Below are 26,531 nucleotides of genomic sequence, written 5' to 3'. Positions count from 1 at the left end.
GTTGTTTTAACATCTCTAATAATCTTATGTTACAACATATTATTTTTTTAAAGAAAGACACTTCTCTGTGCCTACCAAAGCTGTTTTTCCCTTCAGACAATACTCTGTATTTATTTGTGAAATAATACTCTGATACTATCTGCACTGTGCTGTGAATCGCAGTAGCTGGTTATTATGTCCTGGCCACATCTAATAGGTGCTGTACTCAGCAGAGCTGTGTTTTGTGGGGTTGGTTGCTCTTGTAGGATGACATTGCCTTGTTGTGGGCACTCAGTGGTATCTTCTGTTCACAGATGCGGTGCCATGGTGTATTGTTTCCTGGCGATGTTTGCTTTCAGTGGTGGTACCATCCAGAGCCAGTGCAGGTAGCAGTGCACACAGTTAGCAATGTTTAGCCTGGCTGCTTTGTAGTTACGCTTGTGGCATCGGTTTATGGAATATTATATGTTGAGAGTCTGGGTTTGCCATGTAATGATAGCCTGTGTAGTCTTCCAGTTTCTTACGGGAGCTGGGAATTTATCTATTTGAGAAATTCAGCATTGAACCTCTTTTTGGTCTGCTGAGTTTGTGCTACACTGTCCAAGAGTATCCAGTGCCACTTTGTATCTGAGTGTCAGTCCTTTATAGTTTTGGGCTTCCCATGAAATAGCTGTGATTTCTCTGTCAGAAGGCTTTTTTTTTTCATTGGTTTTCCCAAATATAAGATTAAATGAATCTTCAAAAATAGCAAGTTCATTGCCAAGGACTGTGTAGTAACAATGATCAGTGTTTAATTGGCTTTAGATTCCAGCAAATGTGTAACAAATTAGCTTCAGTCTAAGGAATTCATCTTTCTGCAGGCAAATTAAAAACTGCAAACAGATCCTAATGGCATGGCAGTGATGTGGTGTGTCTCTTCTTTGTGCTATTGAAGTGCATAGTATTGTGGTCCACATGTGACTTGGTTAGTAAATCAAGTCAAAATAACACTTGATAATTTTAGCTATTTTACCTGAGCATTTGCTCAAACAGCACCTGATTCTAGGAAAAAAAAAAAAAAGAAAAAAAAAAAAAGGTAATTTGGTAATTTGAAAGCATGACCATGTGTACAAAATGCATATGTAGCTTACTGCACAATTTGCACGCACAATTACCCTGGTGGCAAATGCAATTACACACGATGTTTCTACAGTCGCATGCACAAATTGGCAAGTGCTATTCAGCTCAGGATTTTGACGTAGCCTTGTCAATTTATTTGGCACGAGAAGACTTCAGGAATGAAGTGTCAGTCTGTGAATGCAACAAGCAGACCTTTCTGTAGGGTATGCCTCCATCATAGCTTCCTCCAGAAGTGGGAGTTGAATTCAGTATCCATTGCCTGGTCAGACATTAACCTTTTCCCTGGAAAGCACTGAAGATTTCTGAACTTCATGATACATTCATCTGTCCCAGCGGAGCAAGCAGCACCTCAGTCTAAGTGATCTGATTACCTGTGACAGGATTTGAGTTCTCTGCTGAAGGCTGTACCCTGCACCAGCAGAAACGACCTGTATCTGTTCTGATCTTTGGTATATGGCCTGGGAGTGTTATTTAAGATGTTTGCATGGTTCAGTAACTCAGGGGGTGTTTGTTTGCTTGTTTTTGTTTGTTTGTTTTCATCCAGGGCCCTTCTTTTCTTTGTTTGTCTTTTCCTTTGGCTTAGTCAGGACATTCTTCCCTTGACCCAAAAGCCTCCTCGTCAACAATCCGTAGCTCTTGCCCAGCTGACAGGTGTAGGTAAGTACCCATACTCCACACATCAAAACAGGTCGGAGCCATGTTTCCAGCGTTCAGCACTTGCAAATCAAGACCATATTTTCAAAGCAGCCCACATCTCATCCCAAAATGCCTGTAGTTGTAACTGAGTGTCAGAATGGCCGGTGCCTCACAGGTCTCTCTGAGATGCTGCATTTTTCAAAGGATGTGGCAACTTCCTGGAAAGGTCATCACTTTTGAGTTCCTCAAAATATTTGAATGCACGCTACTTTTATTCCAGAAGGTAAAGACACTGTTTTCCTTACCAAGCACAGTGAGGCAGTGGCAATAATTACTTAGTGTATATTCCTGCACTACGCAGGATCCGCAGACTGCAGAGTATCTCCTGTCTAGACAGATTCCATTAGTTCTTTCAGGCTTTCACCTCAGGAAAATGCCTCTTGCATTGTTTATACCGTCTGTCCACAGGTTTACATAGCTCATTATCATCCCTGGAGATTTTTCCTTTTATTTTTCATGAATGAAATGTTTTGCAATATACCAGTGTGTGCCTATGTCTCAGTAACACTGAAGACAAGACGGATTTTCAGACATTCTCTTCTCTTTCTCATGGATTCATCAAGACTTTTGGTGGCTTTTAGTGGTCACTTCTCTGCTTCCTTGACCCCAGGTAAACCTTAGTCTGGTGGCTGCTAGGAATTAAATCCAGGTCCCACACTCCTGTAATCACCGAACGTTCCTCTAACATGGATTTTCCAGAGATTTTAGACTCGGTGATGAAATGACAGCTCAGGTAAACTTTCTGCCTACTTAAAATTCCACCTGCAGTTTCAGTTTGGCACAAAAGAAAGTTTATTTTCCTAGTTCTGTTTTCCTTGTCTATATGTTTGTGTTACTGGTACTGCTATTTGTACTAATCCTGATATGCACAGATAAAGCCAGCTGCAGCTGAGACTGCTCCTGTAACCCAACACAATTCTATAATCAAGAATGGGAGCCACTGCTATCTTATCTCAATTTCAAGCTGAATCTGCGTCTTGAATCAAAATTATACAGATCTTTGAGTCCAGCAGGCAATACAGTAGATCAACGTGAGTGTCCACAAAACTATTTATTAAATCTCCCTGGCACAAGCGAGCAGGGAGCAGACCGGGTTATGAATGGAGCTGCAGATTTTCTGCACCCTGTGGGTCAAACCAAAGATCTGTAGCAAATCAGTAACCTGGAGGGAATTCCTGTGGAAACTGCTTTTATCCCTGCAGCATATTGAAGGAGATGAGGCGAGGAGGATTCATGGTTACTGACTCCCCATCTCTTGCCGAGGTGAACTCACTGACTGCTGGTGACTGATCTCAAAGGGAAGCCAGCTGTGTAAGTAATGAGTGAGTAAGGAAGCTTGCTGAAAGTTTGCTATGGGTTAAATTGTGTGTCTTCATTTGCTGCTGTGGCTGGAAGGAGCTAGAGGAGAGCCAGAAAGTTATTTTGCTCCATGGGAGATCACTGAAATTATTTTTCTGGCTTATGCAAAGGATCCGATTCTCCTGTCACATAGGGAAGCTTTGTAGACAAGTAACCTTAGCTGAACTGCTTGATTTACGTCAGTGCAAGTGAAAAGAGAAATCAAGATAGCGCTTCTATAGAATTGGGCAAACAGGAGCAGTATGCATTTGTCTCTACGTTGGCCTTCTTCCTTTCACTAAGATCTTCTATTGTTAAGCTGTTACTTCTTGGGCATCTTCTCTCAGTAAGTAATTATCTTTGATTTGTGAAAAGAACATGATTGAAATGATTCTTCGCACGGGGATATGGTGGGAAGCAAGTCTTCCCATCTGTGAAATGATCTTAGGCAGCCAGGCCTAGTGATGGACTTCTTAAGGGAAAGAGGAAGGAAATTACAAGGCCGTAGCCCCCCTCCCTCGTTAGACCTCAGTTCCCATGTGGTGGAAGAGCATCTGGTTGATTATGCAACCCTCTCTACCAGAGCACGATTATATATACCCTGCTGAGACCTTTTCTATGTAACTATGGCCAGGGTCATATTGCTAACACCATCCTTCGTCATTCTTCTGCATTAGCCCCTTGTCTCTGTACCCCAGAAATGCAGAACCCTCACATCAGATCGCCTCAGGTCACTGTAGGGGGGCAGTGCGAGACTCAGGGCCCAAACCCAGCAGACACAGCGTGCCGTGGAGGTGACACCGTCCCTGTCCCAGGGGGAAGGTTTGTCATTTGCTGCTCTGCGTGATGAGTCAGGAAGCAGAGGAAGCCAACAGGGTGAGAACATGAGAACAGAACAAGTTGTTTAAAAGAGGCACACAGTGGGCAACCCTTACCTTAGCTGCACGGCCTCTGGCCAGGAATTTGTAGGGGAAAAAAAAGACACTTCTTAAATGTTCTCCCTGCTCAGCATTATAAATCAGACACTGGTTTGATTTAGTGGTAGCACAAGCAGAAGGATGTTTTTCTCCTGTTGCTGTCCCGAGGAATTCCCTCTGGGACCCAAATGTCAAGGTCTGTATTTTGTTTCTTGCGTGAAATCCGCACGTATTCCCAGGTTTGAATGGGAAGTCTTTTGTCATCCTAACAAACTTCTCGGGCTTTCCAGAGCGCTGCTGTGTTCAAACTTAGTTTGAACAAACATCTTTTTATGCTTTTTGCACAGAACCCAGAGTCGACGCTGGTGCCAGTGTAAGTGGCAGCCCGGTGGTTCTGGCAGCCGTTTGGGATAAGGAGGTGCCAGGTGCTGGTCCCAGCTCTCCCCTAGCCCTAGCGAGTGCCTGGCTGCAGGAACGCAGGCTATTCACACGCTGCTCTTCCTAATCCAGTTGGGATCTGTCGAGGCTTTCTTAACAAACACTTTCCTAATATATACAAAACTGTAGCCTGATAGAGATCTCTCTTCTGTTCAAAATTCCTTTTCATTGAAAATTCCCAAGCAGCTGCAGATGACAAAGCTGTAGATAAAGCAAGCACCAGGTGAAAGCTTTCCTGGGTCCTTCTCAGCAGGTTTTTGGCTTTGCACGAAGAGCCAGTAGCAGCAGCTACAACAAGGTCAGTAGCTCTGACTAGTACCCACAGGGGACAGATTGCTGGGAGGAACAGGTCCATTTTTCTCACCTCTGTGTTCATACTCTATAATTCTAATGCTGTAGGTCTATTTGCTAAAGAGTATGAGGAGTTGTAACTGTGACAAAGACATCTGTGCTGCCAGGCGTCCCCAGTACAAATACAGTCCAGCTGGGACAGAAGCTGAGTTCATGCTGGGCATGTTGCTGGCATGGTAGATTGACTTAGCTGTACTAGTAAAGTAACAGACACAGTTACTGAGTGCCTGAATCATACACGGTGCATTTGTTTACCATATAAACAACGAGGTGGCTTTGCTTGTCCTTTTAGCCAAAGAAGAGGTACTATGTAAATGGAATGATTTAACAATATTTGACTATATATCAGGTTCTCTCCTTCAAAGGCTGTCCAAGTGGTTTGTTTACCATAAATCTAACCTTGGACTAAAGCTGAGATGCTTAGATACCGCAGCGATAGGCACCTTAGAAATGCTAAGGCAGAGATAAAGGGAGTACCATCAGATCGGGTGAAATGAGAAGAACTGTCTGGCCCCTTCACAAATACCAAGGATAAACAATAGCGATCTTTGTACTTGGGCTGTAGGCGTGTTGTCAAGGTAAATGAGACCTGGCAGAGGGCCCTATTGTCTCCTTTCCCACAACTCATTAAGATTTACTTGTTTTATCATCAATGAGTATAATAACCCGCGCTCTGATTATGCCACAAGGACATCCCAATGCCAGTGATTCATGGAACAGAGATTGCGTTAATCATCGCAAGGGTCCTCTCAAAGTTTTCCTCCTCGTCCTGTGGGAGGTGGGAATGTTTTTCGAGTGGACGGCTCAGCAGGGAGCACTGGGCTGATATTGCACACTTGTGTGAAGTCCCTCGCACCCTTTATCCAGCTTCACCCCCTTAAGTTTATCCACCAGCGACACCCTTCCCTAATGTGCAGCATCAACACCCACACACGGAGGATGAGTTGCAATAGGGCTGGAGGCTACCTCGCTTCGGAGCCTTTGCCAGCAAGGATTGCAGCACATAATGAATCAGCTGGATTATGCTTACCTTGAACAGGTCTGCCAAAAACTCTGACCTGATTTCCTCTCCCCCCACTCTCATATCATTGCGAGGAGCCAAATGGGCCCTGGATGCAATACAGTGCCACTAGCTAAGTTGCCAACCCACAAAATTTTGCAATAATACACCTTTGTCTTTCAGTAGCATCTATTATCAAACAGTTCATAGTTATTGTTACAGACCTCAGTGCTTCAGTGGAGCAGATAAGTGTTATTCCCCAGAGAGAAGGACCAAGGAGATACTGAAAGATGAACAAGATCTCGGAGCAATTCAGTAGCAAAAGCAAGACCACGCTGGGCTGCTCTGCTGCACCAGCTCTTTATGAACATGCACCTGGTAATTTCCAGGGGCAGGCACGGTACATGAGATCTCAGCACGCCAGTTCCTTGTGCTACTCCACAACTCACTTCTTAATGAGATGATAAAAGCTCAGCAATGCAGATAGAGTGGTACAGGGGGATGTCCCTCAGCAGAGGGAAGCTCGAGTACAGCTGTCCCAGCACCTTGAGCTCAGCTCAGGGAGACAATTACTGCTGGCTGTACCAAGCCCTCGACAAAACACTTTATAGATACTAGTTTAGAATACGTTCTTGGACATATATATTCTATAATACTGGAAAACTGCATTTAAACATTGCTTTGTCTGTGGAAGGGTAATAGACGTGTGAAGACTTTAGTCTGTTAGGCCAAGTCTGTGTTCCTGGCAGTGACTTTGCTGGAGATAATGCTGCAGAACAGAAAATACAACATGCTTATCTCTCCTGCTCATTTCTAGCTGAACTAATGGATGTACCCTAGCTATCGGAGAGTTAATTGCCTAAGCAGTGTGACTAGTGTGCCTTGTAGGGATTTGTTCTCACTCCCTTCTAATAGGGAAAGCTGCGTGCAGCAGGGTCTTGTTTTCGGGTTTGTTTTTAATACACATGCAATACATAATAACATTGGTGTACGAGGCAGCGACATCAAAGTGGAGGAGAATGGAACATGGTGAGAATTGTGAGGATTGTTAGTTCCCGGGGAGTTTTTTCCACAGCCTTGGACTGGACCACAAAACCCAGCACTTCAGGGTCTCTCCAGTCCTTTGGTCCCACTCCAGATACAGGGGCTGGAGGGAGCCCGTGGCACCGTGCAGGGCGAGAAGCATGGCATCCTCCTGGCTGCAGAGCAGTGCCTGAGGCCTGTGCCTGTCACACAGCACAATGCGAAGCTTGCCCCCATCATCTTGTGGTGTGGGGACAGGGCTCAGCCCATTCCACTGAGACCTGGGATGCCACCACCCCTAGCTGAATTCTTCAGCTTTAAACCCCGGGCAGCCCTCTGCATGCCTGACCTCGGGTCAAGGGCTCACAGAAGAGGGAGCAGGGCTGGTATTCCGCTGAACAGCATTGCAGACAAAGGAGGGCAGGTCCGACTTGTTCAAGCAAATGCATAAACCCATGTTTGAATATCAAAACAGTTTTGTGATACTATTTCAGCATGGAGGAGCTATGGAAGTAGCTCTTAGAGAAATGAGTCTGGGATCTCCTCAGATCCTTTGGTGTTTCTTTATTCACAGGAGCTATTTAATAGGATGCATTGCATACACCTAGCTCGTGTACTGAAATAACGTATGTGTTAGGTATAAAGACTTCTTTCAAGGATTAACTGTCTCCCCGGAATCTTTATGGTCATGTAAGAGTTCATAAGTGAATTCTTCAGTAAGATAAATGACTTATTTGCACATATTTGAAATTTCACAAACAAGCAAAATTTTTAAGCCAATCCTGCACAGCTTTGCCAAAGGGGGAAAAAAACTGATCCAAACACCTTTTTGGTAAGTGAATGTTCATGTCAGTTATGTCAGCAGAAGTGAAGTAACTGGCTGAAATAGCCAGGCTGCCCCATGCAGAATGGTACTTCCTGTGAGCCAAGCACTTGACGGTTTCATTGCAAGCACATATTGCATTTGACCTTGTCAGAATTAGTTCAGAAAGTGAATGTGAGTTTGTTGCCTGTGCGAATCTTAGCAAGACAGAGATTTTAAAAATAAACGTCATCAAGACTATTTTCAGTAAAATCGTAAGACATTTTTCTTGATGTGCATTCTCAAGCATTTTTACCAGGAAGACTCTAACAATGATTTTTTTTTTTTTTCCGGTCAGTTGGGAAGCATATTTGTAATAGTCTGCAAACTGCAAGTAGGCAACATCTTACACAATGCAGCGTGCAATGCACTGACCACTGTAGCTCCCAGGATATCCAAAAGGCACCATTAAACGATGCAAATGTTTGAAGCGCATTTGCAGGACAAAATTTTAGGTAAAGATTTTGTTTATCGTATGATACCACAGAATTCTTCCTGTTTTTCTGTGGAAAGGGATGTCCTTGTGACCAAGCAGTCTGCTAAAAGCTCTAATTCTGGTGAAATACAGCAATCAATCTTAAATATGATAGTTTTAGCAGCTGGGTGAGCTGTGTCTGTGTATAATACTCCTCAGTGAATGATGAATGTGAATATGTTTCTGCCTGTTGATCACTTTTAAAATATTTGCCCCAGCTTCATTAGTGGGGTAATTAACACCAGTCACTGAATGCATTGCCTTGTGAATGGGGAACCCCTAAGAAACTTCAGGGTGGCTGCCCAAGTCTAGCTAACAGAATACAGCTCTGCAGGGGCTCTAGTAAGACAGGACATTTCTGTGCATAGCCCAGCGAGTCTCAGATGTTTTGCAAACTAAACACTTGTTCAAATAAAAAAAGGAATAGTGGGAACTGGAGCCTGTTCTGTGGGGGACCTGCCAGTCTTCCTCGGGGTTTTGCAACCTCTGTGATGCATCCTGTGCTCTTTTCACTGTCGTCTCGTCCACAGAGTGTGTTTGTGCGTGAAAACAGGGGACGAGTTCTGTACTGAGTCACGCTGCAATCTGCTAGGTATGTCGGGCTGGTACGCCAGGGTGGTTACATTGTTCTCTTGATAAGGGTAACAACAGAAAAATAGATAGCCAGAAAAACGAGGGAAGGGAAGTGGGGGAGTGAGCATCAGGCTCGTGAGTGGTGCAAGACTGATGGCCCAGCTGGCCATCAAGATGAAGATAGCCTGGGTTGGACTTGAACTGCGACAGTCTGTCCCAGGCCGTCTCAGCACATCACCTGAATCACTGTGAACCCCTGTGAGGTTTAACAGGGTTTTGTTGGAGCTGCAGGAGTCGGCTCTGTGAGTGCAGTGAGATAAAACAGGGCTGCCATCGCCACGTGGCAGGGCAGGGAGGTGACAGAAAGAAGGGGAAGGCAGGGGAAGGCTGGGCCAGGCACGCTGACCTGAATGGCAGCAGGGCTCGTGTGCCTGGCATGTGCCTGGCCACACGGCTCTTCCTGACACTGCAGCCTAACACGGGCTACGCCAAGTGCCTCAGATTTGTCCCCTTTATTCTCACACAGCTGTAGGTTGAGTTAATATCCCGAAGTAAAGGAAACTAATAGTAAAATCCCGGCCACCTCTCTGAAGAGGGGCACTGTCCTGGTTGGTGTAGTGAGACAGAGCTCCATTGATGCTAGGAGCTGCACTTGCTCATGCCAGCGGTGTCGTTTGTTTTATTAGTCTGTATGGGCTTGATCTAACTCTTGCTAAAGTCAAGGAGTGAATGGGAAGCCTGTCCCGACAGCCAGCCTTATCACCATCCGGAGAGATGGGGCTCCTAGCACGTTACCTCTGCTGCCAAGAATTAATTGTGTTCAAGTCAATGCCTGAGTTAAGACGAAGCTGTGCCTGACTGACAGCTCTCGCTGCGGCAGGAAGCGTGACCCAGGAGGAGCCAGCCTATAAATGAGCCATTTTGTCTGGAGCACCTTCCCTGTGCGCTGCAGGTGGGAGAAGCCAAGCGCTTCACCGGCCTGCTGGCTCCTAGCGGGGTGTGCAGAGGGACTGAGAGCAGTGTCTGCCTCACAGAGGGGTTCTCACGGCTGGCAGCAAGAGGCTGCCGGGGCTGAGGGGTGGGCAGAGGGGGCCGTGAGCTGTTCAGTGAGGTGTCCCCATTGCCTGCTGGGTGCTGCGATGGGAATCGCTCCGGTTCAATAACAGCAATCAGAACGTGAACATCGCATCCCTGAATAATACCCGAGGTGTGCCTCAATTCATGCTGTTTTCTTGGGTTTAAGCCAGGTCTAGGATCGGTCAGATCAAGCATTCAAAAACTGCAGCAGTGTCTGCTCAGTGTCTTTGTGACCCAATGGTGAGAGAACAGCGGAATATTGGGGCATGGAGCACTGGAGGGAATGTAAATAGCAGCACTTCTGAGTAATGCTTCCTTCATTGTAAATGGATTTTGGTTTTGTTTTGTTCATTGTTTTTTGTTGTTATTTTTTGTCTGGTTTTGTTTGTTTGTTTTTATGAGTTATGAATATAGTCGCAGGGACAATTTCTGGATTAGAGTCTTCAGTTGGTAAAAACTGGCCACGGATCCCTCCCTTGTGCCTAGACACAAAAAGGACATAAAATGCTCCTCGTCTCTGTTTTGTTTTGGTGCAGTTGTTGTTGAAAATGATGCTAGGTGTACACAGGGCGTGTTGGTGCTGGGCCTTGTGGGTGAGTCTGTCCAGAGGCTGAATAAGCCTGCCTGACGCCCTAGTACTACCTAAAGTGTCTATATTGGAATAAGCAGGGATTTTTTGTTTTCATTAGAGATTATTATTAATTACAACTATTACTATTTCATTTCAAAGTACAGCTTAGGAATTGCAACATTTTCCACTTCTTCCTTGGCTCAATATCTCAAAGCATTTCAGATTAGACTGGGAAACGCTGTCACAAGGGAACAGAAGGGACCTCAGAAGCATGAAAAGGCTTCGGTCTCAGTCAGAAGAGCATTTACGAGCCACAGATCCCCCAGCAGTTGGCTGTACAAAGGCGTCACCACTGGATGAATTTCCATGCTCCCATTTTCTCTCGATTTTACAGTTCCACCACCCCGGTTTAGCTGAGTGGGGTGTTTGAAGCAGCGCCTGTGGGAATGGCCGTGCCGTGCAGGAGCAGGATGGAGCAGCCCCGGCTGCATTTCTGCGGGTGCTCACGCACCGCCCGGCCCCGGCAGGCAGCGTTGCTGATGGGCTGCGTGCCAGCAGTTCCCTGCTGGCCCCCCAAGAGCTGCCACCCCACCAGGACACTGGCTGGGCACTGCTTTCCAAGCAGCAGGTACCACCTTCAAACCACAGCTCATTTCAGAAGGGCACCAGCAATGCCTCCCTGTACCCCGAAATTCCCTGCTTGCACGTGTGGCTACCAGCTTGCACGTGTGGCTAGCAGCCCAAACTCCTTCAGACGGGGCCTAGCAGAGCATGGGTTGTCCCACTGCTGGAGGAGCACGCTGTGTGGCTGATGCTGCCTGCTTGGTGCCGTGTCCCGAGTCCTGACACAGCGTCCAGCCGCACATGGAAGGAATTGAGAAGGGAAATTGCTCTGAAAGCACTGCGCCTCCTCTGTCTCTCCTGAGGGATCCAGTTCACATGTCCAGCCTTCTGAAAGGCTGAGCTCTCCGGGCAAGGAACGTGTATTATCTAGTTTGTATTTTATGGCAGTATATGACTGTTTTGTTATAATAACAACAACAACAATAATAATTAGGGCTGTGAGAGCCCTGAAGGGCTGGAAAGGAACCAAGCCCTGCAGGTTCTCTCAGATGTTCAAGTCTGACGAGCTCGAACCATCCAGGTTTAACCCCCAGCACCGGTGCCCTCTCTCACCCTACCGGCTACCATCGGGAGCAGGAAGTCTGCCTCTGCCCTCCGCGTGGCAGCCGGGAACCGGGATACCCTGGGGCTTCTCGAGGGAGGATCCCGCAGTCGCTGGGGAGGATGTGAGTGAAACTCACTGAACTTTCGTGGATGTGGGCTGAGGGTCGTGAATCATCAGATCTTCAGCCCAGGCCAAGCCCGATTGGGTCTGAGAGTCTGCGCAGCGCTGCGCTGGTTTGGGATTGCAACACTGGCCTTTGCCCTCCGAGATCTCTGGGTGAAAGTCCCCCTTTCATGCAATTTTAAAACGACCGTGAAGGCACTAAAAATGAGTCTTTGGTAGGAAGTGCTGTAGATGATGGAAGCCTCCTGTGAAACTTCCATCCTGGTGTCTTTCATCGGCTATTCTGTCTGGCCGGCAGTGGGATCTGGAGCTGATACTGAAAGAAGAAAACAGATTTTTTCCTAGCTCTCCACACTTAATGGACCTGGAAGGAGGTGAGGTTGCTGGTGCACCAGAGGGGCTTCACTGATGGTGTTCACTGCAGAACTGAGGCACCGCTCTTCTTTCCCAGCAAGACCGCTCAGCGATGGGAGCGTGGGATGGGGGTCCCGGCCCTGCTGAGCTCTCCTCAGCTCTAATCCCAATTCCCACAGTGTTGCCTCAGCTAATCGCTGCCTCAGTTTTCCTCACTTGTAAAATGTGGGGGTAATAACTGTGCATACCTCACAGAGGGCTGTGAGGATTCATTAATTAAACGATGTTCGGGAAGTGCTTTGAAGATGAAAAGCCCTATATAAATGCTGGGTGTTACTAGTGCTTAGTGAGTACCTTCACAGCCACAAGCAGGGCGTGCCTCCAGGAAGTAGAGCACTAGGCTGAGACTGATGGCTAAGTGCCTTTAAAAATAAATACGATCAGTAAATGCACTGCAGGTCAGCTTCCCTCTCCTCCCCCTTGGGGTAAGCTCCCACCTCAAAGGAGCTCAGGTTTTTCTTTGCCTCCTCCACTTCTGCAAAGCACAAAGGAGCTTTGGGAGTGATGAGGAGAGGATGGTGCCCGTGGTAGTGATGCTAGGAGACATCACAAGCAACCAGTTCACTCACAGGTACAAAATCTGTGTGTTCAATGAGTAGTGTTGTCCTGACAGGTCCCAGAAATGGTCTGAGCAGGGCGGCAGCTCCCCCGAGCCCAGTGTACCAGGAAAATGCATGTTTGTGTGCTGAAATGCCAGGGTTGCCTGCACGAGCACTGTCACTGTTAAGACAAGTGCCCCGCTGACATGCAGGTGGATGACATGTACGAAGTCCCATGACTACCTGTGCAGTCATACTAATTACATGCATACTTTAGGTAGACAAAGGCAAATCTGTACTTGCTCCTTCATATACATGTTTGAATGGAAACACAGATGCCGATTTCCTCTTCTTCCCAGTGCCCCTGGAAAATCTAGTATTTAATATTCACCTGACTAGGCAGAAATAAGAGAAAAGGGATTTTTGATTAGTTTAATTGTTTTTAATGACAGCCTGCCACATTTGACAGATCCTTCTTGCGAAGCTTCAAGACAAGCAGACTCTTCTTTCAGGGTTGCTGTGCGTGTTTCTGTCCTTAGTAAGATGCACTGAAGTTCCATTTTCTGAATTGGGTGGGAAGGTCACTTCTTTCACAATTCTCCCCAGGTTTGTCAAGGAATAACATACCTAAGCAATAACGTCTGACCTGGTGCAGATGTCCAGATGGAAGTAATGGCAGAAACTGATAAGGTAAAAGCTGTGTTTACTAGCTTAAGCAAGACTTGATTAAAGAAAATCAACAGCTTAAGACCAAACTTTGAAGCAGATTCAAATGTCCCTCTATAAGAGATTGAGGCAAAACCTGCAAATTCTTCTGAGATGGATCTGTAAAGTGCTTCAAAAGAAAATGCTGGTTATTCAGTGGACTGATTTATAACACTGAAATTCATCAGACATTTCATTGGCTCTTTATATTCAAAAATTGTCTAGAAAAGAAGATGTAAATACCTGAGTCATAGCTAAGCAGACCTTATCTATTATGCCAGGAATAATGTTGGGCTGCTGAAGGGAACATGAAAAGAGATGAACAGAAATATCTTGTAGGTGTTGAGGGGAGGACTTGGTCTTGGCTTTGGGGACACGGAGACCTCATGGGAGCAGCCAGCAATGAACAAGCTCTGCTCTGTGCAGGGAGCTTTCTTTCATCCATTCTGGAGTGCCCTTTTGGCTCGTTCCTTCTTATCATAAAGCTTATCAGACAGCCTGGCCACGTTCTGTAACACACAGAACACCAGGCAGGGACACAAGAAGTAAAGAGTACTGCCACTGGCAGGCTGTGATACCCCGTGCCTCAGTTTACCCATTGATTGAGGTGATAACCTTCCCAGAGTGCTGTGGTGATTAATTATTAATGTTAGTAAAGCATTCTGAAGATGAAGAGTGCTACATGCTGGCTAAAGATATTAATTACCTCAGACTCATGATGAAATTGTTATATTTACATAATGAACCAGGCACGGAAGAGCTGCAGAGATGGTCTGTCCTGGTGAACAAATTCTTCTAATTCAACTATCTCTGCCATCTTCATTATCTAAATCAAATCAAATCCTTTTTTCCACGGGGAATCTGCTCGTGGAGCAGGCAGAGCCCACATGCTCCATGTGATGCTCCCCGGATGGCAAGCAGCCACAGCACCTTTGCTAATTTCAGTCCCTGCCCAGCCCATGAAACTCACCTCACCCAGAACTTGTTTCAACTTCTCCAGCTGTTCTTGGCATGTGTTGAGATTTCATAAAGCTGATGCCATCAACTCCCACACACATGGCAAGAGAGAGTGAGAGAGAAAACCCACACACAGTAACTAATATATAGGGAGAAGAGATATTTGCATGGGAGAGCACAAACATGAGGCTTTTCTAGCTGGCTCCAATGGCTTCTGACTGTTAATGCTCAGATGCAAAGGGATATGCAAAGGAGGAGGGTGACTCAGGGAGTCCTTCCCAATGCACAGCTCCAGGAAGACGCACGCTGCTTAGAGCAGGGCCGCTCGATTAGTTTTTATGGAGGTCAGCTGGGTGATGCTTCCTGCAGTCCCACAGCAGCTCAAAGCGGTGTCATCGCTTCGACTCTGCCAGCCTCGGCGGGCAGCAGGTGGTGGCCTCCCTGAGGGAACTGCTTCCCGACAGACTGGTTAGGGATGGAGAGGGTGACACGTCTTGGCCACCAGAGAGGTCTGGAGAAATCTTACTCGTGGTCCAGGTTCAGAATGCAATCTACCCCCTGAGTTACTTTTGCTAGGTATTATACACCATAATAGTTGCATTCCCCTTATTGGTCCTTTCTGGATTTCCTTTATTTTTTTGGAGGCAAGTGCATGATTTTCCAGGCTTTTCAGCCTCTGAGACTTGTCAGTCCATAATTCAGTATCCAGATGATGCCAAGGCATTTAATAGATCCTTTTAATGTAATAATCTCACATCAGTTTCAATGTGAAAAATCTTGCAGCTGCACAGAAGGGAGGGTTTAAACACAAACCCGAGTACAGGCAGTGACACACTTTTCCATACTCACATTTAGATCTGGGCAAATTTCCACGGGAATCCACCTTTGTCTCCTACAGCCAGGACTTCAGAAGGAGCAATGGATTGTTCAGCAGCGAGCAGTCAGACAACAGTCCTGCTTGGGGTCTGATCTACCTAGAACAGGACAGACAGGTATTGTATTTGGGATAAGACAACAGCAATAATACCAAGACTCAGTGCAAAACATGGTTTGTTACACTGAAGTCAATGCCTTAGCTGAGAACAGAGTTGCTTCCTTTGCTCTTCATGCCCACCTTGCAGTCCAGCACTGCTTATCTGCTCTGCTCTGCCTTGTTCAGTGTGGGATCCAGCTGGTAGGCTGCAGTTGCTTCATGAATCACTAACGTGCTGCACACTTCGAAAGTACTTAAATGTGTTTTATAATGATTGAAAGGCTACAAGGACAGTGTGCTGACTGCCTTATTGCATACTCAGAGAGCCCTGCAAAAGCTTGGCCAAATTGTGGGGTTTAATGGACGCCAAGCATCAGGCCTTCCATTTCCTCTTCTATTTATGTTCTCTGTTTTAATGAAAACCACAAATCTTTCCGGGTGAATTGTTTCTTAAGTGAATTTAGAACAGTTAACACTTGCATTTATTAATTTTGTAGAAAAACAGGTATTACTGGTTGCTTAGGACTCCAAGTGCTATCTCAGAGCTCATTGGATGCCAGCTGCAAAATCTTGGTGCTAAGCCTTTGTTGATGATTAAGCCAGGGATGTTATTTTCAGTGCCATGGAGCACCTCCAGCTGTGGCTCCAGAATGACCCGAGGAGGACTCAGCACCTCGGACAACACCTCTGCAATTAGTCTGCAAAGCAAAAATAAATGCAAAAAATAATAATAAATGTTTAGGACCAGATTTTTGGAACTGTGTGCACAGAAAGGTAACTGTTTATATAACCTCAGCACGCATCTGCTGAGATCTCTGATACTTTGTGGTGATGGCACATCTGAATTATTCTTATGAATTGCATGCTTAAGCAATAAATGAGAGCCAAGTCCTAAAGCTACTCATGTCCCAATCCATGAATATGAACTGACTGTATTTTTAATATGAATGTTTGGGTTTCTGAGATCAGGCACTGAGTTTTGATATGCCCTTATCTGAGGAAGTATCTGTGGTGCCTTCTCCCTAAGGTAGCACTCCCAGATCCCACTGTGCCCTGGAGTTTTGTTCCACGTTTCCTTGATTGCATGATCAGAAATGCTCTTTCAGTAATTTCACCTCATTTCTTTTCACTAATGACAGATCTTTTCTCTCTGCAAAACCACCTTCAAATTCTTGATTTCTTTTACTGGGTCACTGTTAGCTCTTCTGTGCTGGAGATTTTTGGCAGATAGGCTTTATGCCAGTCTCCTGCATAAAACTGAATTACATCTTGAGCAGGTATGAACTTGGAACAATTCCTACCTCCCAGGTAAAATAACTCATCGGATGCATAGCCATACTGTGAATCCTGCACAGACTGAAGAGGCTGGGAAGCTGAAAGGAAATTTTTCTAACTCGCAGCTGAATTTCTCCTGGTGAAGGATATGTACAACCAACTGCAAGAAAACAAATGATTGTTCTGATTTATTTTCCACTGTAGGAATAATTGGTAACATTGTTCTTCTTGGCAAAGATGAATAGTTGGAACCAGACTATTTCAGAGACAAAATATCCACAGGGAGAGATTTTTGAGGCAGTCATAGGATGCACCCTACAGAGTGTGATTCTCATGACATTAAAGCAGTGCTAATGGCACTGCGATTAACTTCTAATGAAGAAAGAAATGAACCTGATAAACACAGCATAAATGATCTACGGCAAGGACAATAAAAACGTTAAATTTTAGGCAAGGTCTGGCTCTCTCTGAAGCCAAATCAGATGAGCTTACTGAACTTAGCCATAACAGGCAAAAGAATTTATGACTGTGGAGGACGAAGAAATACTGCCGTGAGTCTGAGTTGCTGAATAACTCTATACCACAGAAGAGATCCCCCAGAGTTTTGCAATAGTAACTGTTGTGCTACTTTGTGGAATTCTCTGACCCTTTGATAATGTTTCCTCCTTTTAACAGCACAATCCTCACTCCTTCTTGAAAGCTTTTAGAATATTTTTCCTTATGCTTTTATCCGAGAGAAGAAGGCAGGACTGCATTTGGTATTTAGGACAGGGAGCTGGCAATCTGGATTCTTTTCAGCTTTGTCACTAAACCATGGTATGACTTTAGTCTACTCATTGTAAAGCGCCACGGCTTAGGGAAGCTATGGGGAGTCTGTGCCTCGCAGAAAGGATCCTGCGTGTGCCTACTGAAGTGACCGCCTTCCCTAGCCTTGCACTTGGCAGTCTCAGCTCCTTCACTGCTTCTTTGCCGCCCAGCAGAAAGTGCTCCCACCTGTACCACGCTGAGGTTCATGTTTTTGGGGTACCCACAGTCTGTGATCTCCATGGAATTGTAATGCTGGAGCTTTGCTCATTTACCTTATCCCCAACATCAGCTAAGCCTCGTAGTAAAACAGGAGTTTATTTAGTAACAATTAAAATTAGACATTTAGATATTAAACTGGGAGGAAGTAATCAAGTAAAATGAAAATTATTCCAATTCTAGCTGAAATTTTGCAACCAGAGGCTAGTGTTTTAGGTTGTCCTCCCCAGAATCTCAAAGAATGTCCACACGCTCAGGCACTGGGATCCATTAGCCCCAGTTCTGAATATACATCATGCTCCATCCTTCTTGGAGCAACTCTTTGAAGTTCTCCACACTTTTGTTCCCTAGAAATTAAGTTTTATAATACAAATGCATCTCTAATTGGCTTTTACCAAAGCCAGCAGCAATGGATATTTTACCAGTGGTTCCTCTGGGTTTAGACCTAATTGACCAGAAGGTGTGTGACCTCTATAAATACACCAGCTGGCCCTTCCTGGGAGCGAGGTGCCTTATTATTTCTCCTTTCCTCCTATCCAGCCTGCTGGCTACTGCTTCCCACCCACTCTGAGCTGCTCCCTTGGTTTCCTTGTACAGAGTTATTAGTGTTATTCAAACATTGGTTATACACAGATTCTATTAAGCTTATGATCTGTGTTAGTGGTTTCCTATAGAGACCTATACGTGCTACATTGTGCATATAGGTTAGTTATTGATAACAAGTTGCTCAGGGGGGACTCATCTATGAGAACAGGAACTTCTCAGCTTTATGCTCTGACACTGTCACTTAGGCTATAATTTCCAAAACCCTCCAACAATAACATGCTTAATTTTTAACATCTACCTTCAGGTGAGTCACTGAGCACCTCAAGCTTCTGTTAACTTCATTTGGATTTGAGGTGCTGGTCTTGAAATGAGGCCACTGGCATTGGGCACCTCCAGCTTCCTCTGACTTTGGCTTTTGGGTGCCTGTACACACTAGAAACAAGCTAAACAAAAACATGTTTTTTTTTTTTTGTTTGTTTGTTTGTTTGGTTGGTTGGTTGGTTGGTTGTTTTTTTTTGAAGAGCCTTCAACATTAAAATGGGACTTCCAATTTCTAAAGGCTGACAGGGAATTAGTTTTGAGTCAGTCTTTGTGTGGTCATTTTTACTCTGCAATGAGCGTATTCTTGCACAGAATTACACTAAAAAATTTGTCAAGAGACATTGTCTTTTGTTTCCATGAGTTTGCAAATATTCCCAAGCAAATGTGATGTAAGCCAGCAAGACCGAGCTTTTATCCTCCCAAATAAAAGACCTTCCTGAACAACATAGACCCTCAGCTAACTTTGAGCTCCAGCGGCTGCCGGGGGGAGCATGCTGCTGATCTCACGCTGCCAGCAGCCGTAAGGCCCAAGCCTTTTGCCATGGCACCGACATGGTGCTGAGACAGCCTCTGCCTGAGCAGGCGTGCATTGCTGTGTGCCCAAAGCAACCAGGAACGGCACTGCTGTAACAGCAGCTAGAAGATTATACAATGTATGTGGCAAAATAATTCCTGTCTCAGTGCACCAGGAGCTCCTCCCCATGTAAACAAACTCTTGATCACTTTTGAAAGTTGGACTTTGCTTCTTAAATTATTTATGTCTTGTAAATTTAAGGTACCCTGAAAAAATGAAGCAGAAAATAGATATTCAGGTACTTGGCACCATTTTCCAAAATTTCTGTTTGCATTCCCAGCAGCCTAAGCAGATAGATATATTATGAATCTGGCCTTTGGTGCTCCAGGCTACTGCAAAAAGTTCAAAGCAGACACACACTGAGGTCACTTGCATCTTGCTGCGAGTGTAATGTAGACATCTGGAGCACTGCTAAGTTGGCTCTCCCAGGCAATGGCAGCTGGAGGTGCAGCGGTGTCCTTCTGCCCAGGCAGAACGGTGCAGCTTGTGCCACAGCCACGCTTGGCTACAGCCACGCTACCGCAGGGACGTGGACAAGGGAAGTTATGGCTGCAGCAGGGGGGCTCCATATAGTACTGCCATGGCATCATGTTTTGATGAGACTTTAATAAAACTAAGTATCCCAAATTCCTCTGATGAAGGACATTATATGTGTTCAGTCGGTTTCATTGCCTAATTATGAACAGCAACTAAGACTTTCACACACATAGTTTGTAATTATTCACATTTTGCAAAATTCCCTTGCCTTGACTTCTCTATTACTACTAGTAGTGTAGTAGTAGTAGTAGTAGTACTAGTAAGGCATACTGCACATTTTATTATTTATCCAAGTTCCATAGACCAAGCCACGTCATCAAGCCTCACATCTTCAGCTGACAGCAAAATGGCCCAGACCTGAAGCAGCTGGCTTGATGCTGCTGTGATTGTGGCTCACATGTACCTTGACAGACTCCACAACACCTTAGGAAACTGAATTAAACTGGTAGTACACAGGCATGCAGCACATACCACCGAGGCTGATTCTGCAGATGGTCAGACCATGAGTGAGCTTGCCCACAGGAGCAGTCCAACCCGAGGACTCCCACTGATTGCAACACTGCAGTGAGATTATTTGCATACACGAATTTGTGCGTGTGGATATGTTCTTGTATTTATCAGTCCTGTAGTTCCTAGGTACCATCAACTTCCAGTGACCTTTCTGGGAGTTGGCAGTGTTTAGAGCTGCATCGTATCCCGTGCATCTGTCCTAATTCAGCGACTCACTGAAGTGCGCCAGTAAGACTCATGCAGATCTGTATGCGATTTACGGAATGGGGAACACGTTGATGGCCTTTACGCGCCTCTAATCAGCGATTTAATTGTACTTTCAAAACACTGCTTTGAAAACTGCGCTCTCAGTGAAGAATAAAGCCAATGCTAATGTTTTTTTCCTCATGCTATTAGGTCGGGTCAGATTGGGAAATGCGTGTGCGGGCAGGCAGAGGCCGCCAGGCCGGCTGGCTTTGAGGCCTAGTTGGCGAGAGCTCAGCAGGGCCCTGCGCTGGGGCCTGGGCACCGATGTCCCACACAAAGAAAACAGTTCCTCAAGGAGATACCTTGAAGCCGCCAAAGTAACTGAGCAGGGGTTCTGTGTTATGTTATTTCTTTTCTTGTTGGTGTCTGTACACTGCAGTCACGGTGGTGGGCAAACCACAGCGTGGCCTGATTGTCTGGGCAGACAGACAGAACAATGCCGGCCCCTTCTTCACGGGCTGCATCTCCTGGAAAAGGCTCTCTGACTCGGCTGTGGGGTTTTGCAACAGTATGGAGTGAATATGTCCAAATGGGAAAGTCTCCAAATGGTGACTGGGACATTAGTACGAAGTATTATTAATAAATGAATTGACTTTGTTTTTATTAGCTAGATAAATAAACCTAGGCTCATATTGTTGGAGTGAAACTAAAACTGGGAGAGACAACGTTAAGAACACAACTAGAATAAAAGCTGCCACACAGTAAATCAAAGAAAAAGAAAAGTACATGGCTATTAATGTTCTACTATAACATTCCTCACAAGCTCTCTGCAGTGTGGAGAACTGCAAGCCAACATTTTTCAACAGTCCCAAAGAATGTGAAATGTAAATGTTTAGAAGAGTGTTTTTCTTGCCAAGCTGAGAGCAATCATAAACATCAGCTTCTACTAGAAACATTTTAAAAAGATGCACTCCTTGCTGCCAGCTTTGGAGAGCAACACCATTTAAATTAGATTTGAGTGTCCTTGGATTCTTGACACTCCATTGCTACCTTTTATTTGCCAAAAATTGTTGGATCGATGTTATGTTTGAATTTAAAGTATGAACTGCAACTGTATTAAATATGTTGCTTAAATGTTATGTGGATAAGCAGTCAGTTAACCTGCCTTGGATTCATTTTGAGGAAGACACGGGTCAAAAGAAAACGTTGAGGGAAAAGAACCATTGTTTTAATTATTGTACTTATTTTCTGTGCCATTACAAATGTGCATGGTGTGTTCCTGTCAAGTGGCACTCACAGCTTTGTTGAGGTGTAGTATTGCCATAGCTAATAATATCCTAAAAGCTAACCATGACTTACTCCTTACTGTAACCACTCTGCCTTTCAGCTGAGAGGTCTGTAAATATCATTAATAAAATTATCCAGTAAACCGCCATTGTAGATCTGTATTAGGTAATACTAAACTGCTGATTCTGACAGCATGTTATTTCTTCACAATAACATCCTCCTATAAATTGTCATCTGATAATCTTAGCCAAAATGTTAAAATACAGGAAAATTGAAACGCTTTGCGAACTAGAGCCAGTTTCAACTGATTGTTTTAGTTATATCACCCTCAGATTCCAAACAAATCAAATTATATAATTTTAGCATTTTCTAAAAAGTAAAACATTTTAGCTTTGGGATTCAAAGTTTCCATTTTAGTTTAGTGCTTAATTATATTTTTGGAAACCCTTAAAGCAAAATTAAATATTTGAATCAAACCATTTCCGTATGAACCAAAACATCTTTTTTGTCAGTGCTGCGAGTGAATCAAATTTAATATGTTTTTAGAAGAAAGAGCCATCTCTGATCACAACCCAAAGCATCTCCTTATATAATCAGTGCTCATTTTGTTCACCTCCCTTATTTTGCACCATGAGAGCAGATGGACTTGGGTTCACCTGGTCATTTGTGGATCATAGTTATTCATCTTTGCACTTTTCATTTCAATAAAAGACTTTGAAATAATCTAGGAAAAATCTGTTCTTAGAGAAAATTTCCTGGTGTTATGTATAGCATGCCACTTCTTTGGAACAACTTTGTAAATTTGAAAGAGGATTTTCAAAGGCATAGAGAGCAGTTTGGTGCACCAGTCTCAGATAAACAAATTCTTAAAGAAGGATGACAAAGCTAATGCTACTTTGAAACTGTAGTACTGAAATAGTAATGGTGAAATCATGAGATTTCTTTTTCAAAACCAGTAATATATTTTTAGTTCTTTTTTTTCTTCCTTTTTTAATTTGTATTTTGGGATGATCACATGCTACTTCTACAGGGTACTTCTGCAAGTGTGGCTGCTGGGACTGTCCAGCTGCTCTGTTCTCCTCCAGTAGTCCTGTCTGAGAACAGCTGAACTTGTGGGGCATATGATGAAAAGCAAGGAGAAAACACCTCCTCATTAGATGCAGATGTTTTGAAAGAATGCAGAAGACTGAATTAATTTCCTCTTTTTCTCTCTTTGTTGCTACAGAAACAGTGATCTTTGGAGTTTACAACTGTTACCTGTGTCAAAGAAACAGAGACTAAAAATGAGTGTAAGAGCAGAGAATACCTGCAGCCATCGCAGGGTGCAAGGACATGAAAAAGACCCAACAGCAGCAAAGAAGAAGATGTGAGCTATGCTATGCCCGCAGTGGAATCATTAGGAATTTTGCCATGAGAACAGAACGGAGTTGTTCTTTCAGGTATGAAATGCACTGTAAATTACAAATATAGAGCTCACATTAAGAGGTTAAGACAGGAAGCTGTTTTCTTTCTAGGATGAGCCAAGAAGCTGCAATAGCTGGGTCTCTAAACTTGTGTATTCTAGCCAAGCCTTGGCAGAAGTCTTGCTTCCAGCATCCCTTGAGGGTATTTTTACTTCCCAGTAATATATATCATAGTTCTCCCATCCCTTACTTGAGGTCTGGTGTCCTTCTGTCTCTTTTCCATCTGATCAAGAGCCTACACAGTAATCCAAAGTACACTGGAGTCAGTAGATGTCTTTGCACTGTCTTTAATAGGCTCTGAATCAGAACAGAGAGGTCATAGTTAGGTTTGTAATTCGTTTTGCAGATAAATTGGAACATTTTGCCATTGTTTTGATTTGAACCTCAGATAGTCCTAGAAATAGCAGAAATAGCACATACATAAAGCCAGGTTCATGCCAATGGAACAACCAGGAGAGTTTATGTATGCCATCCGAAGAGAAACGGGGTCTTGGTGGCGGAACCAGGAAAGCAGTCTCAGAGTCCTCACTTCCCTCCTTGTGCTTTCACCATTTGATCACACAAACTCCCCCAGATTATCATAAAATTGTGCAAAGAGCAACATCCAGTAGAGACCAGCTCTGCCTGGCTCCTATGAGCCTGCCAAGGCTGTTAGGATAGCGAGGGAAGAGACACACAATTCATTTTAAGAAGGTTTTCCTCCCCTATTTTGTCGTTGCCTTTGTGGTGGTTTGTGAAATGCTGGGAAGGGACATTACAATGAACAGAAAATGTTCCAAGGAAACCAGCCTTCTCCATGCTGTTGCCCAACAAGCATCCAGCGTACCAACCGCGGAGCTTAGCATAGGAGTGTACGACATGACACACGTGAGGACTGTGATTTCTGCTGGGATAAGGCCTGTCTGAATTCACAGCGCAGAGAAAGGGCAGAGAATTAGAGCCTGTCCCTGCCTGGTCAGGCTCTCCCTCACCTCCAATACAAATGCAGGTGCAAAATTATCAAGACTGTATTTTTTTGCATAATTTAAAGCTGTAAAATGGAAGCTGCCTTTGAGCATTTGGCTCTTCCTCTCTTGCAAGTTAGGGCCAGATGCAAAAGAAGACTTAAGCACCTACAACTCGGTAGGTTCCTCCCTGCTCAGGATAACATTTCTTCCAGTACCAGCAATTTTATGTCTAGACATGCCCAGAACTGCTGTGATCTGAGCAGCTTAGTACATAGTTCCCACCTAAAACCCGTTGGGATCCTGAAAGAAGTAAAGGAGCCTCCATTTTCTCAGGCCAGCCAAATCAAATGGAATGTTCTGAACAAGCCTCATACACACCAGCAGGACCAGTCCCCTTGTATGGTACAGTCATAACTGCTTTCTTTTAAATTTGACCAGAGGGGAGTGGTGCTATCTGGCTGAACAGTGCTTTTGACTGACAAACACAAGCAAAGTCAGAGATGTTCTTAGCTATTTCGTGTAAGGGTCCAGGCCTGCCCCGGTCTTGTGGGCATTGTCTAGGAGAATAAACATTCCCTTTGGGAATGAGATTGGAAATCTGAAAGTTTCCACCACAAAGAAGAAAGGAAAACACACACACACACACACACACACACCTTTCAAGGAAAACATAAATGTAGAGAATTAAAAATAATAATAATAACAAAAAAAAAGCTGAAGAAACCACAGTTATTTTGCTGGCTAATATCACGAAGACATGATAGTACTTGCAGCTTCCTGCTTGGACCTGGCTTGCTCCAAAGTTATTTTGTGTGTTAATCATGTGGTTTAGATGATGAAGATTAGGTCTGAGTAAGCTGTTTCAGATAAAAGGGGAAAAAGCAGCAACCAAACCTTCACCCAAAACTCCGACCTAAACTTTTCTAAGCTTTGAAAAAAAAAAAAAGTATTCACTTTTCTTTATTATTCTTTTGTTTTGCAATTAAGATTTTATTTAAAGGTACAATTATTCATTAGCTACAGTTATTCATTCAAAGTTTTAAAAGTGCGGAACATTGTAAGAAGGACTACTGTTATCAGTACAAACACAAAAGTACATTTCTTTCCCTTTTCCTGAACTGAGCTTTCTAATAGCACTTTTTTTTTTTCTTTTTAAATTCTTTTTACTGTTTCCAGTATAACCAACAGCATACTGTGTAAGTTTCTACACAGTTTTTTGTTTTCTATGCATCTTGGCCTGGAATGTTCAGTTACAGATTTCCCGATAAAGACTCCAGCTGACAGCTAGCAATTTGGCCAGTATTTCTCAAAAAAATAGGTATATAAAATCACGTTCTAAAACCAAACGGAAGTGTGTAAGGGGTCTGATTCTCAAAAAACAAGAATTGCTTGTTGCTCAGCAATTTTGAAAATTAAACTATGTTCTTTAGTGCTTTACTGTGTAATACTTTTAGATACCTATTTTTAAGTATTTGCCTCAATGGGTGGGATACTTTTGTGTTTGATTTGCACACATTTGGCATGTGGTGTGCAAAGGAAATACATACCTTCTCCATTTATGTGCTGGCTGGGCAACTCTTTGCATATGTGTAACAAGTCCAATATTTGCTTATGCAGACATTATATAAGTACAATTGTAACTGCTGGCCCAATCCTCCATTGCTTTTAAATTATGCAGACTGGGAGCCTGGCACTTCCAGATGTGCTAGACTGGGTTTTACACACCCTGTGGACTTGCTCTGAGTCCCATGGGTTTGGACACAGCTGTAAGGCGGTGGGGAATCGGGCTCTAGGATATTGTATGAGAACACTTCTATTTAGAAAATCAACCTTCTAGAAAATCAAGTCTCCTGCATTTCAGTCCACTATAAAGCACCAGCGTGCAGCAGTGCTGACTTGAAATGACCCATAATGGACTAGCCATGGGGCAGGGTACCGGTCAGGAGATACCGTAACATCAGGCATTTCACAACAGAGCTGGACCTTGATCCTTCCAAAGTTCAGGCAAATAAATGAGATGCTCAAATTAGGAGTCTAGCTCCTTCACTGCAGTCACTGTCAAGAGACATATAACTTTAAAAAGAGATTGAGTTTCTGAGACATTAAGGAAACAGGGATTCTAACAGTTAAGCACTATTAATCCAAGCCTTAGAGCCAAGAACATGCAAAAGTGAAGTGTCACAGAAGGACATAAGACTGTGGCAAGCGCTGTCTGGAGACTGCTATTCAGTCGTTTGATTTTTCTGCACATCTGCAATTACTGATTTCAAGTGGGATTGTTGGAGGGGATCTACTTTTCGTGACAGCTGCTGTTTGTGCAGCGGTTCAAACCCAACTGCAGTCAGGATATATTAAAAATGGAATGAGTAAGCTGCTCTGGAGAGTGACTTCCATCATTATAAACTAAAGAGGCTTGGATTAGCATTTGAACTTTTTGAATGCTTATTCTAATTAAACCACAGAATCTTCTGAGAGCTTCATCCATCACTAATTAAGACATGCAACCATTTATATGTGGTTCATCCGTGCACTTAGCAGTTTGTGCTTTAGTGGGACTTAGCAGT

General features: G+C 44.2%; 1 protein-coding gene across 3 annotated transcripts in view; it reads left to right on the top strand.

Moving 5' to 3' along the window:
• The window catches only part of LOC137865669 (uncharacterized), a 171,823-nt gene that overhangs the window by 120,283 nt on the left and 25,009 nt on the right, over positions 1–26,531 (top strand). For all 3 annotated transcript variants that reach the window (XM_068700925.1, XM_068700924.1, XM_068700926.1), the window contains exon 4: positions 22,783–22,996. In XM_068700925.1, the coding sequence (XP_068557026.1) occupies positions 22,890–22,996 (107 nt within the window). In that variant the 5' untranslated portion in view covers positions 22,783–22,889. The remainder of the gene's footprint in view (positions 1–22,782; positions 22,997–26,531) is intronic.

Source organism: Anas acuta, chromosome 16, assembly GCF_963932015.1.
Source record: "Anas acuta chromosome 16, bAnaAcu1.1, whole genome shotgun sequence".
Lineage (NCBI taxonomy): Eukaryota > Metazoa > Chordata > Aves > Anseriformes > Anatidae > Anas > Anas acuta.
The sequence above is the reverse complement of the archived record's forward strand: the minus strand, read 5'-3'. Positions and strand labels throughout refer to the sequence as shown.